This window comes from Salvia splendens, chromosome 4 (genome assembly GCF_004379255.2).
Source record: "Salvia splendens isolate huo1 chromosome 4, SspV2, whole genome shotgun sequence".
In the NCBI taxonomy this organism is placed as follows: Eukaryota; Viridiplantae; Streptophyta; class Magnoliopsida; order Lamiales; family Lamiaceae; genus Salvia; species Salvia splendens.
In genome coordinates this window covers 31,175,771-31,194,413 of record NC_056035.1, presented here as the reverse complement: position 1 = coordinate 31,194,413, position 18,643 = coordinate 31,175,771, and the positions used below count along the sequence as shown (strand labels likewise).

The window sequence follows — 18,643 nt, the reverse complement described above, 5'->3', positions numbered from 1 at the left end:
ATTCTATTATAAAATTAATATAATAAAGTGAACTCTATATTTCACTAATTTCTTAACTTATTTTTTTTAATATTTCTTAAAATCTATGCCGAATCAAACTTAGATAATATTTCGTGCACACGAGAGCGGAGTGATATAGGAATTGGCTAGGAAGGGGATAAAATTTCGGCTACGGATAAGAGAGTAGAAGAATAATTCGATTTCATGAGACAAAAGAAAATTTAGAATTCTCCCTCAGTAGAGTTGTCAAAATGTAAGTGTGTAGAATTCTCCCACATTTATTGATAAAAAAAATAAAGGGTGAATAAATGTGTTTTGGAAAAAGATTGCAATTTCCTTTTCTCATATTTCCTCTGATATAAACAAATTTCATTACATTGTACATTCTATTTCTATGTAATTTTACTTATTTTCTCCCCTTTACCGATTGAAACTATTAATACTTCTATAAAAGTTGGAGCCCCAATGGATTCTAGTAATTTCTGTTTGTTTAGTTACATATTGAGAAAGATGATGCAAGGAAGAAGATTCAGACGAAATTAAGACAAAATGGCACCCGAACGTGAGAAGAAAAGCAAGGATTGGTAGGCAATTCGGCGCCGCGCTGTTTCGATCTATTATTAATGTTTAATTAAACATTCTGCTTTAGAATAAAGTAAAATAAAATACGATACATCATTGACTGACTGAACTAATGATCTTATTATAACGCGTTTCCTAAATACTCCATAGATATCTTTGTATATTTGTTATGTCATGATATTGGATGTTGGGCAACTGATGATGAAACAATACTATATAGGAAGTTGACGGCACAATATTTATAAATTCGTGTGCCATCAAACTGTATTTTTGTCAGATCAAATTCATGCTAATACAATATATAAATTTCTTATACTAAATCTTGTCAGATCAAATTCATGCTAATGCAATATATAAATTTCTTATACTAAATCTGTTTGAGTCGAATAATAATACTTCCTCCATCCCCCTTATTTGATGCTAACTTTGTTTTTGTCGGTCCTAATTAATTTACACTTTAATTTTTTTTTACTACTTTTAGTCAGAATTCTCGTATTCCACTAACTCATTTTACTCATCTTATTATAAAATTAATATCTAAAAATAGGATCCACGTTCTATTAACTTTTTCACTTATTTTCCATTATATATTAATTTCTTAATATTTGTGCGAAATTAAACAGTGTCAATTATTTAATAAGGAACGCAAGAGAATAGTATCAAACATTAAAGTCATGATGGACAATGTCGACAACGGTTGCTCCACCTCTTCCCCACCTTCTAGTGGTCCTCTCATCTCGTCCACTACGTTGTCTTCGTCTTCAATTACATCGGTCCCATCACTATGCTCCTTCTCCACATTTGCATCACCGGTTTCCAGTTGAAGGGTTTGCGAGTTCTGCTGTGTGGCAGCAGGAGGTGTTGGGGTCGCTTCGAGTTGGGCCTAAAACACGGCGGGATCCAAGTTCGTGTTTAACGACTGAATCATCTCCACAAGTCGTTCTCTGGTCAATGTGAGGGTGGAAGGGTGGTTGCTCTCAGAGGCGGGGGGTGTGGTAATGGTCGGAATCGCTCCTGACCTTCCAACTTCCCGCTGCAGAGGTCTCGAACTACCGATGGCCTTAGTGGCGGGAGTACTTCGTGAAGCTTTTGGTGACTTTCCTTCCATTTCTCTCGGCGGATTGTGGTTGATTTCGGCGCTAGGGTTTGAGTTTCACCGGAACCTGCAGAGAGAGAATGGCGATTAGAATTTGGGGGTAGTTGTTGGGGTGGAGTACGTGGACGGTTTAAATAGACACTACTCGATTAGTGACTTCTCAATTATTTCCCTCCAAAAACTCATTCCCCCAGTTTTTTCATTCACTGACGTGTGGCGGTTACCCTCAATTTCACTCTTACAAAAATTAAAATGTAGGAGTTTCGATTTAACTGAATCAAGTGTGTTCCATCAAACGGAGCTCTTTAGATTTTATCTTTTTTTTCAACGACCTGATCCAATCATTTCTACACTCCCGAAAATATTTTTGAAAAAATTTTCAAAGGGGATTTAAAAAGATATGTACATACATATTTACACAGTTCCAAATGTCTTGACGGTTCACTTGATCCATCTAAGTCATGGGCCACTGATCATGTAACGCCCCACTTTCGGAACCCTAATTTGCGAAGCATAAAATTTTTGCATTTAATGCTTTTAATGCCGTGAAATATGTGAATTAAATGATGAGTGAATTAATTGCATGTTTTCTATGTGACCTAATTGCGTTTTGGAATTTAGATTTGATTTGATTAGTCAAATCCGTTGAGCATATGACGTGGCTGTTGAATAGTCAAAGATGTGGAACATATGACGTGGCCATTGAAAGGTCAAAGTGTTGAGAATATGTGGTGGAGGTGAAAATGGTTGAAATTGTGACGTGGCTGTGTGAATAATCTATGCGGGGTGAAATATATTGTGGCGAATTATTTCTTAAGGGATGAGTGAGATTAAATAGGAGCATTAGTATTCATTTGGTATTTTCGACCTCTGTTATTATTGGAGAAGAAATCCTATTTTTCCTTGGATTTAATTAATTGCTTGGGATATTTATCCAAATTAAATCCAAAGTCCGATTATTTCTTATTCTCTCCATGAGAAAAACGACACTTATGCCTTACACCATGGAGATTTTGAAATTCTCCTATTTATGGGAGGAGGAAATTATTCATTATATATTTTGATCCCTTATTTATTCCATTCCATGAATAAATATAAACATCCTAGCAAATATTACCATATCTAAGGAAATCTTGTCATATCCTATTTAAATTAGGATTTGAATTTAATTCCTTGTAGGAGAATATATATAAAAATCGCCTACTCACTATTTATTGGGAGGATTTATTATTTTTATTCTACTCCGTATTATTCTATTCTACTCCTTGAAATACCAAATTAAATCATAGGCTAATTAAATAGCCTATAATTTCGAAATCCCCCTTATTCCTCCCCAAAAATCACGTCGATTCTTCCCCACCAAATCTTCCCCAAATCTTCATGTAATTAATTGGGGATTATATTCTAACTCTATAAATAAAAGAGGAAAGAAAATCCTAACCCTAGCCAACTACACGCCACTCTTCTCCTCTCCACTCCTCTTCCACTTGTTTTTTTCTTTTTCCCTCAAGATCTCTTCATTCTTTGCCAAGAATTGTTGAAGAATCAAGATTATACGTTGTTCTACTGATCGTTTCAATCAAGAGAGGTATAATTAAACTTCTTTTCCTCATCCTCTCCATTGAAACCTCGATTTTGATTCCATCATGCATATAATAAGTGTAGAGATCGTAGATCTAATATTTAATCGGGTGGGATTGATGGTTGCATTAAAAAAGGGATATGTATATGCATTTAGGTTGTCTAAGAATGAACCTGTGGATGATTTGTGGAGAATGATATGTGAATATATGAGAACATGATGGTGAGATCTTTTTGAAGCGTGATTATGTGTTGGAAGTATGAATATATACGTTGGAATGAATATTTGATAAACCCTAATTCGAAATTTGGAAGCATGACAACTGTGGTATTCAGACAGTAGATTCTAACGTGTGGTTGACTGACCAAACGATCTTATTTTACTGCGATATTTTAACTGAGTAAACTTCAAGGTGTCTTCTATGTTCTGTGTGAAAATCAGCCTTTTTGGTCGAAAGATGAAATTTTAATGAATTTTTGAAGTCGACTGCGCAGTTCTGTTTGAATTTGTATTCTCGACCAGTGAGTTTCATTTTTGATTTGACCGACCTAAACATGTGATTTTGATGTGAAATTTTAACTGGATGATCTTTGATATATCTACTGTATTGTGGTAAAATTTCAGCCCCAACGGAGGTCGGATGGATATTTAATGAGTTTTACAAAACGACTGCGCTTTTCTGCCAGATTTAAGTCATGCAAAGATAATCTATGTTGTTAAGCTTTGAATGATATACATGATGCATATGTGTTAAGGAACCCATTCTATGATGTAGTGATGTGTTGTACGTTGATGTATGCTATGGTGTGTTTCCTTATGTTGATAAAATGAATTGATGGGAAAATGGAAACGTTGGGGACATGCATGATTTTAAGTCGATAATTGAGACTGATTTATGATACACATAAATTTTAAAGGTGATAACTCGCGCTCTCAGCATGATAGCAAGGGGAAGAAAGTACTTGAGATCTAAGCCGTCGAGTTGGGCTTTCTTTTAAATAAGGATCATGTCCTAAATATCTTATCGATGGGAATGCAACTATATTTATCATGCGGTATTTTGATTTTAACATGCCTATCTGATGTGGTTTTTGCCACTATTATCTAAATCGAATTCGGGTCCTCGTAGGGCCGCAAACCCTACTTGGATTAGTGTACACCTATGGTAGACTGTGTGCTAGTGTACGGGCTTGCCGGTCTAGTGACTTGGTTTGTGGCCACATTCCAAGTTATGTATTGGCAGATATGGTTAACGTCTAAAGGGAAAATGACTGATGGTGTTGAGCTCACTGAGTATTTTTATAGTACTCAGCCATGCATGTGTTTTCCTATGTGCAGGTTGGGGGGCGACGAGAGTATGGTGGTGTTGAGCAAGTTAATTGAAGAATGAATTGTTTATCTTTGATCTGTGAGTGTCGTTGTGTCTTCATACATAACTTCACTCTTCTCTTGGATGCTTCCGCTGAAAAATGTTTTACTTATTGTTTAATCTTGACACTATTTTGAGTTCCGTTTTAGAATCTAAAGACATGATAAGTTTTGGAGTACGTTGAACCCGTATTATTTTGAATACCAATGATAATAATTGTTTTCTCCTTTTGGTCTATCTGTCAAAGTGTCACCCTTTTCTCTTGATTTATTGTTCATTTATTTCCTTGGTCAAACCCCTTTTTATAAAACCCTAGCCCTTTTCTTGATTGCATTTAAGTCCTGTTAAGTCGCGATCGCCGCATTTATTATACCCTAGAAGGGCGGTAGTGACAGTTTGGTATCAGAGCCTCAGTTCTTTCCGCTCTGGACCCAAGAGCCTTGTTGAGCCAAAGTTTATTCATGTGTAAATTACTAATTGATAACCGTCTAAGGCTCAACACCACGACTCGTCTCCGCCTAACCACGAAGAATGATGTAACAAGCGTTTCGATAAGTTTGATCTGAACATGTGAAATGTTTGAAAGTGTGATGGGGATATTCCTCTGGTGGAAAATGAAATTATTTCGATAGGAATCGAAGATAATATTACGTCTTTGAAAATGTTGTTTGGAAGTGTGGGATGATGAAAATACATGGAGATGAAATTGCTTAATACGACTATGCCAAAAATGATGAATACTGTTGTGCACACCCCGATAAGGAAAATCGGCGAATATGTGATTGGACTTCTATGAGTTTGGATAGATGAAATTCTAAATGATTGAAAATTTCATGATTTGTGAAACGTGAAGTATGAGTGTGATTACTTGATTATACTATGAAACAACACCTGTGAGAGATAAGTAAATACTATGGCTTTTGGAAAATGTTATGAAGATATGAACCGGGAGACACTATGAGATTATACAATTGCTTTTGTTTAACAGTGAGGCATGATGGCGTTGAATGTGCTAGATATTGAAGTATGATTGTGAACTTGTATTGATTGATGTTGAGATTTGCTATTACGTCCACGAAACTGCAAAATTTACTTGAAGAAAATACATGTTGCTTTCAGGAACGACAAAATTTTATGCCTAGCGGTTAAAATCTCATGACTATGAAACTGTGAAATGCAAAGCATGATACGCGTATAGTTGCGAGTTGTGATTGTGATACAGATAAGCATGAACTGCATGATTTATGAAATGCGATTCCATGGATGATTGATTGACTGAGTGTTGCTATTCACATATATTAATGTACGATGTTTGTTATGCTATGGAACACCAAATGATTTATACGAATAAATGTGTTGATTGTGCAATATATGGATGACGTTTATGTGGTGAAAATTTATGACCGATGAAGTATGAGGTATTGTGGAGAACCACTATCAAAGTGAAATGTGGAACTTTTGAACTTCGTTGCGGACGTAGGAGCCATATGAAGCTTGAGTGAGGTAATGATCAACTATACGTTGAAGTACGAGACTTCAAGCTATACTTGAAATTATAGAGTGCCTACGAGGTAGGCCAGGCTGAACGTGCTAGAACTTAGTTGTAAGTTGACAACTGCAATATCACTTTCCTGAGTGATAAAACCAACGAAAGTATATATTTCGAGCTTTGGTGTATCCTCACAATGGCGAGATCATACCTAAGATCTAATAAAACTATGCAGTCTTGCATACCATGCCAAAGTGGCGATGCGACACAAGTACGACGACGTTTACGACACTTTAAAACCACGTGTGCAATGGCAATGCATTTCGAAAAGTACGTGGCATGGCAAGAAGACTTTGAAGATGCGACCATCAAAAATAGTTATTAATTTCGACGATACGCTAAATCTTAACTTGGAATCCACGATTTCATAGAACGATGTTACCATGTTCAGGCTCGCGAAAATGTGCGAGGGAGTGCAACCCTCGTAGCTAGAATGAACGTTTTACTTTCAACAGTACTTACTTGGATTCTAAGTTCCTTTCAGGACGTTTTGAATAAACGTGAGCCCTTGTCTATTTAAACACCTTGGTTGACTCCCAATTTGCAAGTAATGTCCATTATTTTTTTCCTTCCCTATATCGAGTCATGACTCACTTGTCTCGAAAGTTTGTGTTTGCCTTTGTAACGTTGGATAGCTTGATTGAGTAGTCTCCTTTGATTCATCATTCATAAGGACAATATTTTGACCTTATGAACTTTCGTCATTGAACATTCCTAAGGTTGTTTGCAGTTATGACCTTCAGTATGATCACACCTCCAGACATGTTTTCTTCAAAGAATGGAATATTATCGTTGGAACTACTGGTTCACCTCTTTATTTTGTAACCATGTATGTGACAAGTTCTTTTTTGCAGAAGTGAAATTCTTTCTAGCTCGGTTTCACTACATATATTGTTTCATACTCAATGATTTTTCTTTCTGCAACACCAAGTTAAGGCTATCCTGTTCTCTTCTTCCTTAACGGGTTGATCGTGTTAAATTTCTGAAAAGTTCCATTCACTCTGAGTTGTCTTTAACAAACCCGCGATTTCATCTTTTCTAATAACCTGATGTTGTTGAACCATCATTTGTACTACTTCATGACATTTGTCCATGTTTTTAAATCCTGCCGCGACTAATTATTTTAGGCCTTGATATGTTTGAACGATATCCTTCATTGCTGCCCGGAATTTTGTAAATTGTGATCTAGCATTCGGCTATGGAATTTGAGAATTTTTGCAGTTTCATCCTGTTTCCATGACCTATCTCATGTTCTTCTGAGCTCTCATCAGAAGTAAATTCTCAAAGCTCTATGGGTTTTATTTGATACCTCTAAACCATTTAATTCTCAGAATGGACGGGTTAAGTCCAATGAAATTCAATCATTGCATTGTTGTTCTTGTTTCCTTGATTAATTTTGGAGCCTTCCCGACTAAAGACATCCTTAGCAATGTTGCAACAATTTGAAATCTGTTCATATCCAAGTAAGACTGTTGGGTCAAATTTCGAATCCTTGATACTAGACGGTAGGGAAATGCAGTAGTCGACTCGGATATACACAAGGAATAAGTTTCTATAGTCAGACATGCTCAAAAATGACACACCACTCCCGGGAGAAAAGGAAGTGGGATGATTCTCGGACTCCATACGACGGAAAACGGTACCAGTTGAGTCAGCATCGATCTCAACACGGAGGAGGACAACATACTTCTAGTCAGAGAGGAGACTACTGATCCAGGGCACCACAGTGCAACGTGTGCTCTAAGTATCACTTCGGAGAATGTCGACATCAAAACGTTACCAATGTTACAATTGCGGAGGGAATGGTCACTTCTTTAGGGAGTGTCCGAGCAAGAAGGAAGGATCAGGATCGAGGCAGAACGATCAAGGATCCCGTCAGCAACCAAGGGCACCGCGGGGTGAATCGAGAGGAAATCGCGACCAGCAGTCACGGCAACAACAACCCCACCGCCCAAGACTTCCGACTCAAGCTAGAGCGTACGCGTTGGAACAAAAACAACCGAAGATGGAGCGAGGTGATCGTGAAAAAGGAAACCTGACAAGTATGGGCGAAATTTTCGACACTCCTGTCGTTGTGTTGTTTGATAAGGGCGCATCACATTCATTCGTATCTGATTTGTGTATGTATACTTTGAGCTTGCCTGTTAGCAAATCTGAACATAAGATGGTAGTGTCTTCACTAGTGGGTGGGACAATAGGAATCTCTCGAACATGCTCGAACATAGAAATCGTTATGGGAAACCTTAAGTTAGTCGCTCACGATCCGCAAAGTTATGGCGATGGGAGATATCGACGTAGTTAAAACTCAGCCCTCATGTTGCGTGGCAGCAGCCGAACCATCCAAAAGTCCCCTCAATGCATTCTAACCCTTCCGTCCTCGTGGATTCGATCCCGACTTCCCTATACTAGCCAATAGTGTAGAGGGTTGAGATTTTAAAGCGGGGGATTGCTGTGACAACGACTGTATTCTGAAAGTTCATGATCTCCTAGACCCTGTGCTCTAGTGAATCTTCTGAACCTAGGAATTCACCATCAAAAGAATCATAACAGTCAGCACCTTCTTGTACCCCTTCAACTACCAAAAAGCTGATACGATGAAAAGTTGACATAGACGCTTGTCTAACTACCTACGACCTTCTTCTACGATTAACAAAAGCAGAGCAGCGAAACATCCATGGCAGATCTAAACAGAGCATTCATCTAAAGCAGACTAGAAAACAAATTCAAGACAGATCCATGCAATTCGAACATGCAGAGAGCAGATCAACATGAAACGACTCAAACTCCATGCAACCAATATCTCAAAACTCAGATCCGACGTATATAAAGAGAATAAATAAAATCCAAACGTTAACAAACAAATCTAGACTAATAATTAGAAATCAAGCGAAATCAAACGCAGAAATAACAACCATCAACTCAGAAAACATCAGATTCACACCAACTTCAAACGAATACTTCATTTCATAAGCGATCTTCACAAATCTCAACTTAAACCTCAGAACTCCAACTCAGATCCAAGATCGAAGAACAAAACAGGAAATGACAAGAGTTAACTATGAAGGAAACATCAAACAACTAACTAAGATTTAACAGTAATCCGGAAAAGTAAAACTAAAAATAGAGTAGCAAATTGTTTGGCCCCTCGGGGTCTAAGAAAAACACGAATAGAGGATGATTCTTCGATGATTCAGCTCTCTTCTTCCTAGATGAGGAAGAAGAGAGGGATTGGGTGGTAGAACTTTGACTCCAGCAGCTCCTAGCTTCCTAGCTTCATACTATCTACAGCTCAGTGTCTACGAGAGTGTTTAGTGAGTAGTGATCCGTGATGCTCTTTGCTTCAATTCCTCTCTTATTTATAGGACGGCATGGGCACCAATCCCTAGGGTAAGAATTGTCCTGATTTGGCGTTAATGCCCCTTGCTAAAAAGAGCACCTTTTTTTTCTCTCTTTTCTGACTCATCATCCCATGTCTTCATTTGGTTAACTCCTCTAGGTTTGCTTGCTCAGCTTATCTCAACTTGATTAGTTTGCCTCTAATTCTGGCCAGTTTTCGCTTCTTTCTCGAGTTGAGCAAGTCGCTTCTATACTTGGCCGCTTCAGCAATTTTTGGTTCCTGCACACTCAAACAACCACTTTTTCCCATCCTTAGAACCCCGATTAGTGAAATAACTACCAATAAACCATGCTTGAAACAAGCCCTATCAATTACGATTTTCATAAATATGTATATATGTACGAAATCCAAAAATAAGGGATGATTATTGGGATTAAATATATTTTCTTTAAAACTGTTCATTTTTTTGTCTTAGTCATTTTAAAATACATCCCATATATATATAAAAGATATCAAATTACTTTATCGTAATGTTAAATGTACATTATCACACTAACAATCAATAGAGGTTATCATTTGCAACATTGCAAAATTTGATGAAACACTTCAAAGTTATAACATTCAATTTATTTTAATATACTAATAGCGTACAAAGATACCCACTTCATGCAAATTTTTTATGTGATACTATGCAAATGAGGATTTCGTTAGAATCTTTATAGATATCTTTAATGTGGTATATGAGATGTAGCGGCGAAGCTAGAGTTTTAAATTTGGGGGGCCAACTTACTTTTATGGTTGTGAGTAGGTGTGCACAAGTTCAAAAACCGTCGGTTCCGGCGGTTCACGGTTCATGAAACCATTGAATCTGAACCGGCCCAGATTGGTAGTTGGCGGTTCCGGTTCACGGCCCGAAACCGTCGGTTCAGGCGGCGGTTCCGAACCTCCTGTTTTTGGGCCAAAACCGGTGGTTCCGGGCCGTTCAGCAGTTCACTTAATTTTTTTTTTGGGCTTATAAATTCTATGAAACCATTCTTGGGTTTTTACTCATTTATAGGGATATCATTGAATATTTTATGTTTCTCTGTTTCCCTTTCAATGTGGGACAAAAATATCTTAAAGTGTTTTCTTTTATAACTACATGTTTAGATCATCCATTCATCTTTTTCCAATGCGGGATACAAAACTTTTTTTTGTCTTCTATTTTTTTTTTTTTGTATAATACTCCCTCTTCCATCCCACAAAAAATGTCACACTTGTGGAATGACACACGATTTTAGGAAGTTTTGTTTTGTGTGTTAGGTGGAAAGAGAAAATATAATATTTATATTATTGTGAGAGAGAACTTTTTGTAAAAAATAGAAATGTGACATCTTTAATGAGACAAACTAAAAAGGAAAGTGAGACATCTTTTATGGGACGGATGTAGTATATATTAATACACTTATTATTTGAATATATTATTGATAGAAAAAAATATACAATTACTGAGAAACATGATTTGTAGATAGAAAAATAATTATTTGTATAATAGTTATTCTCTTAATGTGTATAATAATATTTATTAGTTAACATATACATAAATTTATACACATAAGCAAATCGATAATGATAAAGAACTAATGAATAACAATCCATGTAATAATATTTGTTGTTAAATTATAATAATAGAATATAGAGTACTAATACAGACAAAGAATGATGAGAGATCTATCATGTAGTTATAAATAATGACTTTTATTCCACATTGAAAAAAAGAGTAACACATCCAAGAATGTGTAACTATAAAAGAGAATAACCCAATACACTCTCTTTCAATTTAAAGGCTCAAGTCCAACATTAAGTGTTGACATTTTAAAAATCAAAAGGTTTAACTTTAAAGTATGAGCAATTTATTTATTTTTATGTCTTTTTAGTCTTTATTATCTATAAAATGTGCACAAATAAAATTCAAATAATAAGGTGAAAATTGCAATTTTATTGATAATAAATATGAACAAGACTAAAAGTTACAGCTTTTAAGTTATAACAATTACTACAATTTACATATAAAAATCAATAAGCAATACTTAAAGTTAGACCTTTTGATTTTTAAAATGCCAATACTTAATGTTGGATTTGTGCATTTGATTTGAAAGAGAGTGTATTGGATTATTCTATTTTATAGTTACATATTCTTGGATGTTGTACTCTTTCTTTCAATAAAAGTCCTTATTTATAACTATATGATAGATCTCTCATCATTATTTGTCTATATTAGTACTCTATCTTCTATTATTATAATTTAACAACAAATATTATTACCTGAACTATAATTCATTAGTTCTTTATCATTATCGATTTGCTTATGTTTATAAATTTACGTATATGTTAACTAATATATACTACTATTATACACATTAAAAAAATAATTATTATACAAATTGTATTAATTTAACGATAACTATTATACAAATAATTATTTTTCTATATACAAATCATATTTCTCAATATTTATTTATTTATTTTTATCTATCAAGAATATATTCAAATAATAATTTTGTTTATGTATATTATACAAAAGATGAAGAAAAGTAGAAGACAAAAGAAATTTTTGTATCCCTCATTAGAAAAAGATGAATGAATGATCTAAACATGTAGTTATAAAAGAAAATACTTCATTGTAGTTTGTCCCACAATGAAAGTGAAAAATAAAACATTCAAGGATGACTTTATAAAAGAGAAAATAACCAAGAATGGTTTCATAGTATTCATAAGCCCATCAAATATATATGGGCTATTATGAATTTCTTGTATTCATTTATTTATAAAAATTAATTTTTAAATATAAAATCAAATTTTATAAATAAAAAATATATTTTTTAAATTTTAATTGAACCGCCGGTTCAACTGTTGAACCGGCGGTTCTGGTTTCATATTTTGTTGAACCTGAACCGGACCATGTGAACCGCCGAACCGTCCAGCGGTTCAGAACCGCCGCGCCGGTTCCGATATATGAACCGGCGGTTAACCGGCGGTCCGGTTCGGTTTGTGCATGCCTAGTTGTGAGATATTTTTTGTTTCGTCGTCGCCAAAAACTCCGGAGCGGATCACCTATGCCCTTTCCTAAAACATTTCCTAAAACATTTCAAATAGGGTGGGGTCCATCACACATCTTTGTGAGTGTGTTTTAGGAAATGTTTTAGGAAAGGAAATAGGTGATCAGCTCCAAAAAAACTGATACCACCTAAGTGGGGACTGCGAGAAAGATGGATAACATGTAGGGCTGACAATTTTTGGCATGACGCGATAACACGACACGAAACCGCACGAAATTAATGGGTATATGTCAAAGCTTATTGGGTTCGTGTCCTTATCGTGTCGTGTTCGTGTTACACGTTAATAAATAATATTAATATATTATAATATTATTATTATTTTTATTTATTTAAATTTTTTTTAATTTTAAAATTAAAATTTAAAATTTAATATTAGAAATAATATTAATATATTATAATTGTTATTATAGTATCGTTATTGTGTCGTGTCATATATGTGTTGTTATCGTGTCGTGTTGACCCGAAGTGGTTCGTGTCGTGTTCGTGTCTGAGGGTAGCGGGTCGTGTTCGTGTTTGAAGTTTTCTTAACGGGTCGTGTTCATGTTTGTTGTTATCGTGTCGACACGATAATGACACAACACGCACGATTTACCACCCCACATGTTTGACATAACTTTAAAATTGAATTTACTAATATAATATTTATAAGATACATTTATGGATCTCTTAGAATTTTATGTAACAAAACTAACGATAAAATTAAAATAAAGGAACTTTATGAAGCTAAAACAGACATAAAATATAGAAAAACTGAACGTTGTGAAACTAGAAAAAATAACTATAAGATTAGGTCATCAACCCCGCGCTAGATATTCGCAATAATCTTGTGCATATATGTATGTCTTAAAGATGGTAATCGAGAGAGGTAGAAAAAGATTGGATAGACATTTGAAAGGATAAAGTGTATAGAGAAATATTCCAATGTTTATTTTTTGTTGTTTTTCTCCAAAGGTTCATTACCCTAGTATTTATAGGGTGAATGAGAAAGTTCTAGTACATCAATAAAAGAGATTGGAACTCTACAATACTTAGGAATTCTACACTGCTTAGGAACTCTCCATAATGAATGTGGGCGGCATATTAATGTGGTCTTCTTTTCCAACACTCCCCCTCAAGTTGAGTAACGGTATCTCCGATACTCAACTTGCCAAGGAATTCTTTGAATTTTGTAGGACTCAACGCCTTGGTGAGAATGTCTGCCAGTTGTTCCTCGGATCGGACAAATGGGAACTCGATAATCCCGCTTTCAAGTTTTTCTTTGATAAAGTGACGATCGACTTCAACATGTTTGGTCCTATCATGCTGTACCGGATTTTCTGAAATGCTAATTGCAGCTTTATTGTCACAGAAAAGCCGACTTCTCCTTGTCGGTGGAAATCCAATTTCTGTTAATAATCTTCGAAGCCAGAGTATCTCCATAAGACCGCTTCTGATCCCTCGGAATTCAGCTTCCGCACTTGACAAGGCAACCACTTTCTGCTTCTTGCTCCTCCAAGTGACTAAATTACCCCCAACAAAGGTAAAATATCCTCCAGTTGATTTTCTATCAACTGGATTGCTTGCCCAATCTGCATCGGTGTACCCATCAATTTCCAAATCTTCTCTTTTCTCTAGGAATATCCCATAACTGGAGGTTCCTTTTAAATATCTTACAATTCTCATGACAGCATCCATGTGATCTTCTTGAGGCTGATGCATGAATTGACTAACCACTCCAACGGCATATGCGATGTCGGGCCTCGTATGAGAAAGGTAGATAAGCTTTCCTACTAGTCGTTGGTATCTTTCACGATCAGTAGGTTTAGCTCCATCCACAATTTTCAACCCATGGTTGGGTATCATTGGAGTTTCAGCCGGCTTGCAGTCAAGCATGCCCGTCTCGGCGAGCATATCAAGTATATACTTCTTCTGCCTTAAAAAGATTCCGTGCTTGGATCTCAACACTTCAATCCCTAGGAAGTACTTCAAAGCTCCTAAGTCCTTCATTTCAAATTCTTTGAAAAGATTCTTCTTCAGATTTTGGATTTCTTCAACATCATCTCCTGTTATGATCATGTCATCAACATAAATAATCAAGCATGTCATTTTTCCATTCCTTTCTTTCAGAAATAGTGTGTGATCTGAATGGCTCTGTTTGAAGCCATGTTTGAACATTGTCTGACAGAATCTTCCAAACCATACTCTTGGTGATTGCTTTAACCCATAGAGGGTCTTCCTCAATCTGCATACTTGCCCTTTTCCAAATTCTTCGTCTAGGCCTGGTGGGACCTCCATATAGACTTCCTTGTTTTTCTCAAGTTCACCATGAAGAAAGGCATTTGTAACATCCAACTGGTATAATGGCCACTCTTTACACGCAGCTACAGACAGAAGGGTTCTTACTGTATTTAGTTTGGCCACCGGGGAGAAAGTTTCCTCATAGTCAACTCCATACACTTGAGTGTATCCCTTAGCAACCAATCTTGCCTTATATCTCTCGATTGAACCATCTGCTCGTCGTTTTATGGTGAAGATCCAACGACACGCTACTGGTTTCTTTCCCGGAGGTAGAGTACACTTCTCCCATGTTTCATTTTTTCTCAGGGCATCAATCTCCTTCTTCATGGCTTCCCTCCAGTGCTTGTGTTTTATTGCCATCTCGAATGATTGCGGAATCTCTTCTTCTTCATAAAGAGCAGCTTCGAATGCTCTAGCCATTTCAGTAAGGTGTCCCTGTGTGAAGTTTGCAACTGAGTACCTTGATTTCCGTCCTTTCCAGTTTGGAGAATATCGTCGAGGAGGAACACCCCTCGTACTCCTGTGGGGTAATTTGCCATGCCCAGTCTCTTGTTCTGTAGGTGGCTCTTCTGTATCACTTATATTTTCCCTGTCACTGTCAGCAGTTTCGGGTAGGATAGGAATATTGGAATCAAAAGTTTTTACCTCAGGAGTCAAAGACTGGTCAGATAGCTCGGCAGTGTCCTGAGGCGACATGTTCTGTTCCTGGGGAATTGGCGCTGTTTGACTCACACTTGTGATAGGATTTTGGTCGGTTTCCCTCAAATTTCTCTCCCCCTGAATGGTTTCCCTTAGATTTTGGTCGGTTTCCCTCAGATTTCTCTCCCCCTGAATGGTTTCTCCCCATAGAGGTAGCCAATTAAGTGCATCACTATTCGCATTACCCGTCTCACTCTCCCTCTGACCACTAGATTGGCTATAGAAATATTCACTTTCAACAAAGTTACAGTTCATAGTGACATACATGCGATCTGTTGACGGGTCATAACATCTATACCCTTTCTGACCTTTCCCGTACCCCAAGAAAACACATTTGACTGCACATGGTGAGAATTTATCGCGATCATGTTTGGGTATGTGAGCAAAGACAGTGCAACCAAAAACTTTGGGTTCAAGACTGAGAGAAGAGGGAATTGAGTGTTTAGAAGAGAATATTTCTAAAGGGGTTTTGAAGTTTAGGATTCCTGTGGGAAGACGATTTAGAAGGTAAACAGATGTGGCTATGGCTTCAGGCCAGAAAGATTTAGGGATGTGGGATTCTATTAGAAGTGCACGGGTGATCTCAAGGATATACCGGTTTTTTTCGCTCAGCCACCCCGTTTTGTTCAGGTGTGTATGCACATGTCGTTTGGTGAAGGAGACCTTTTTCGGTGAAGAAGGTTTTCATTCTAGAGTTCACATATTCTCTCCCATTATCAGATCTAAGGACTTGGATTTTGGTGTTGTACTGGGTTTGGACAAGGCTATAGAACTCGGTGAATTTTTCAAAGACTTCTGATTTTGATTTTAAAAAATAAATCCAAGTCATACGAGAAAAATCATCAACAAATAGCAAAAAATACCGAAATCCTTGACCCCCGATAACCGGAGCAGGGCCCCAAACATCAGAGTGAACTAAAGCAAACGAAGATTTTTCTCTAGTTTTGTTCAACTTGAAGGAATGTCTATGACTTTTAGCCAAAACACACGTTTCACAATTCAAAACAAGTGAAGAAGAAACTAATTTAGGAAAGAGTAGACGGAGATAACCTATAGATGGGTGCCCTAACCGACGGTGTAAGAGCCATATCTGTCTTTCATTCAGTCCATGAGTTAGCAGCGCATTACTGTGTTGGGCAATCTCATCTACGTAGTACAGACCATGTCGCTCAGTGCCACGCCCACCTATCGTTCCCGTCTTGATATCCTGCAACATGCAAAAACGAGGCTGCATTAGGAGTTTGCAATTAAGTTCTTTCGTGACGTGACTCACTGACAACAATTTGTGGGACAAAGAGGGAACATAAAGACAATTTGAGAGGCGAAGGGTTGGTGATATAGCTATAGTTCCCGCCCCTTCAACATGAGCTAATTCCCCACTGGCCGTTTGGACAAATGTTTTTGTGGATTGAGAAATATCGAGGAAGTCCGATGCATCAAAGGACATGGTATCGGTTGCCCCACAGTCAAAAATCCAATGATAGTCTTTAGGTCCTATGTTTGAGGAAGATGAGTATGCTAAAGCTTGGAATTTGTTTGTACACATAATGGAAGGCTGAAATTCAAAATGTCGGGGTGTATTTTCAAAAATTCGGACAAAAGGGGGTTTTTTCTGCAATTGTTTGGTCAACTGGGGGGGATTTGTTAATATCAGAATTGACTTGGGGGGATTTTGGTAGGGATTTTTATGGTGGGGTTTATTTTGGGATTTTCTCAAATTTGAGGGGCTTAATTGCAAAATGGTGGTGGAGACTTTAGAACACCCTATTTTCGGCCCCTCCTTCTCAGCCATTTCCCCTTTTCCAATTTCAGAATCTTCTCCTGAGGCGGTTGTTCGGTCCTCACCGCCTGCCAAAATCCGGCACATCCCCTGTTTCTTTCTTCTTCTCCGCTGCAAAGCTTCCGCCGCTGATGCTGCTCCTTCAGCAGCCTCCCCCACCGATGCAGCTCCTTCAGCAGCCTCCGCCACCGCCGCAGCTCCTTCAGCAGCCGTCGCTCCTTCAGCCGCCGCCGCCGCAGCTCCTTCAGCAGCCTCCGCTGCCGACGCAGCTCCTTCAGCAGCCGTCGCTCCTTCAGCCGCCGCCGCCGCTTCTGAATTTGACGGATGCAATTGTCGACCGGTGTTGCTGCTTCCGCCGTCAACAAGGGCATTGGCGTACGTCTTCTTCGGTTTAGGAAGTTTGTCCTTGTGGGCAGATTCGATATGGTTTCCGTTAGGAGGCAGGGATATGTTTCTACTTCGGTTGTTTGCCTGAGTCGATGTGGCTGCTGTGCGCTTGGACCCTACGCCGAGATTCTTCAACGGGTATGAATTTTGGCTTTGGTTTGTGTTGGATTTGTACAAATCAATTAGATTTGCGATTGTCTCGATCAATAATTTGAGAGTGTGTATTTGGCTGACCTCCATTGGAGGTTGTTTTTTAGTTTCCTGCTCTGATACCATCTTAAAGATGGTAATCGAGAGAGGTAGAAAAAGATTGGATAGACATTTGAAAGGATAAAGTGTATAGAGAAATATTCCAATGTTTATTTTTTGTTGTTTTTCTCCAACGGTTCATTACCCTAGTATTTATAGGGTGAATGAGAAAGTTCTAGTACATCAATAAAAGAGATTGGAACTCTACAATACTTAGGAATTCTACACTGCTTAGGAACTCTCCATAATGAATGTGGGCGGCATATTAATGTGGTCTTCTTTTCCAACAGTATGTATAATATAGTAAGCACTGAAATTTGGAGGGGGGACCATGGCCCCCCGGCCTCATATAGCTTCGCCACTTATGAGATGTGAAAACATAATTTCAATCTAGAAAGATATATAGAATTGAAAATATTCAAAAATATTCATCAATACAACATTAAATCATTGCATCATTGAATATATACATCACAAATTATTACTATAATAGGACTTATCAAAACTAATCAAATACTATTATCTATATATTTATTTGTGAATTTTCAATCTTATTTTATAAAAATATCTCATATTATTTGAAAAGTTACTCACCATTACATTACAAAATCTTATAATTTAAATTTAATATTTAATAT

At 37.1% G+C, this 18,643-nt stretch overlaps 1 protein-coding gene across 1 annotated transcript; it reads right to left on the bottom strand.

The window, feature by feature from the left end:
* Positions 1-16,719: 16,719 nt before the first annotated feature.
* Positions 16,720-18,126, bottom strand: LOC121799047 (trithorax group protein osa-like). The gene is made up of 2 exons (XM_042198367.1): positions 17,435-18,126; positions 16,720-16,796 (listed from the first exon to the last, which is right to left on the bottom strand). Exons 1-2 carry the CDS (start codon positions 18,030-18,032, stop codon positions 16,759-16,761), a joined length of 636 nt encoding a protein of 211 aa, XP_042054301.1. The 5' UTR covers positions 18,033-18,126; the 3' UTR covers positions 16,720-16,758.
* Between the last annotated feature and the right edge of the window lie 517 nt (positions 18,127-18,643).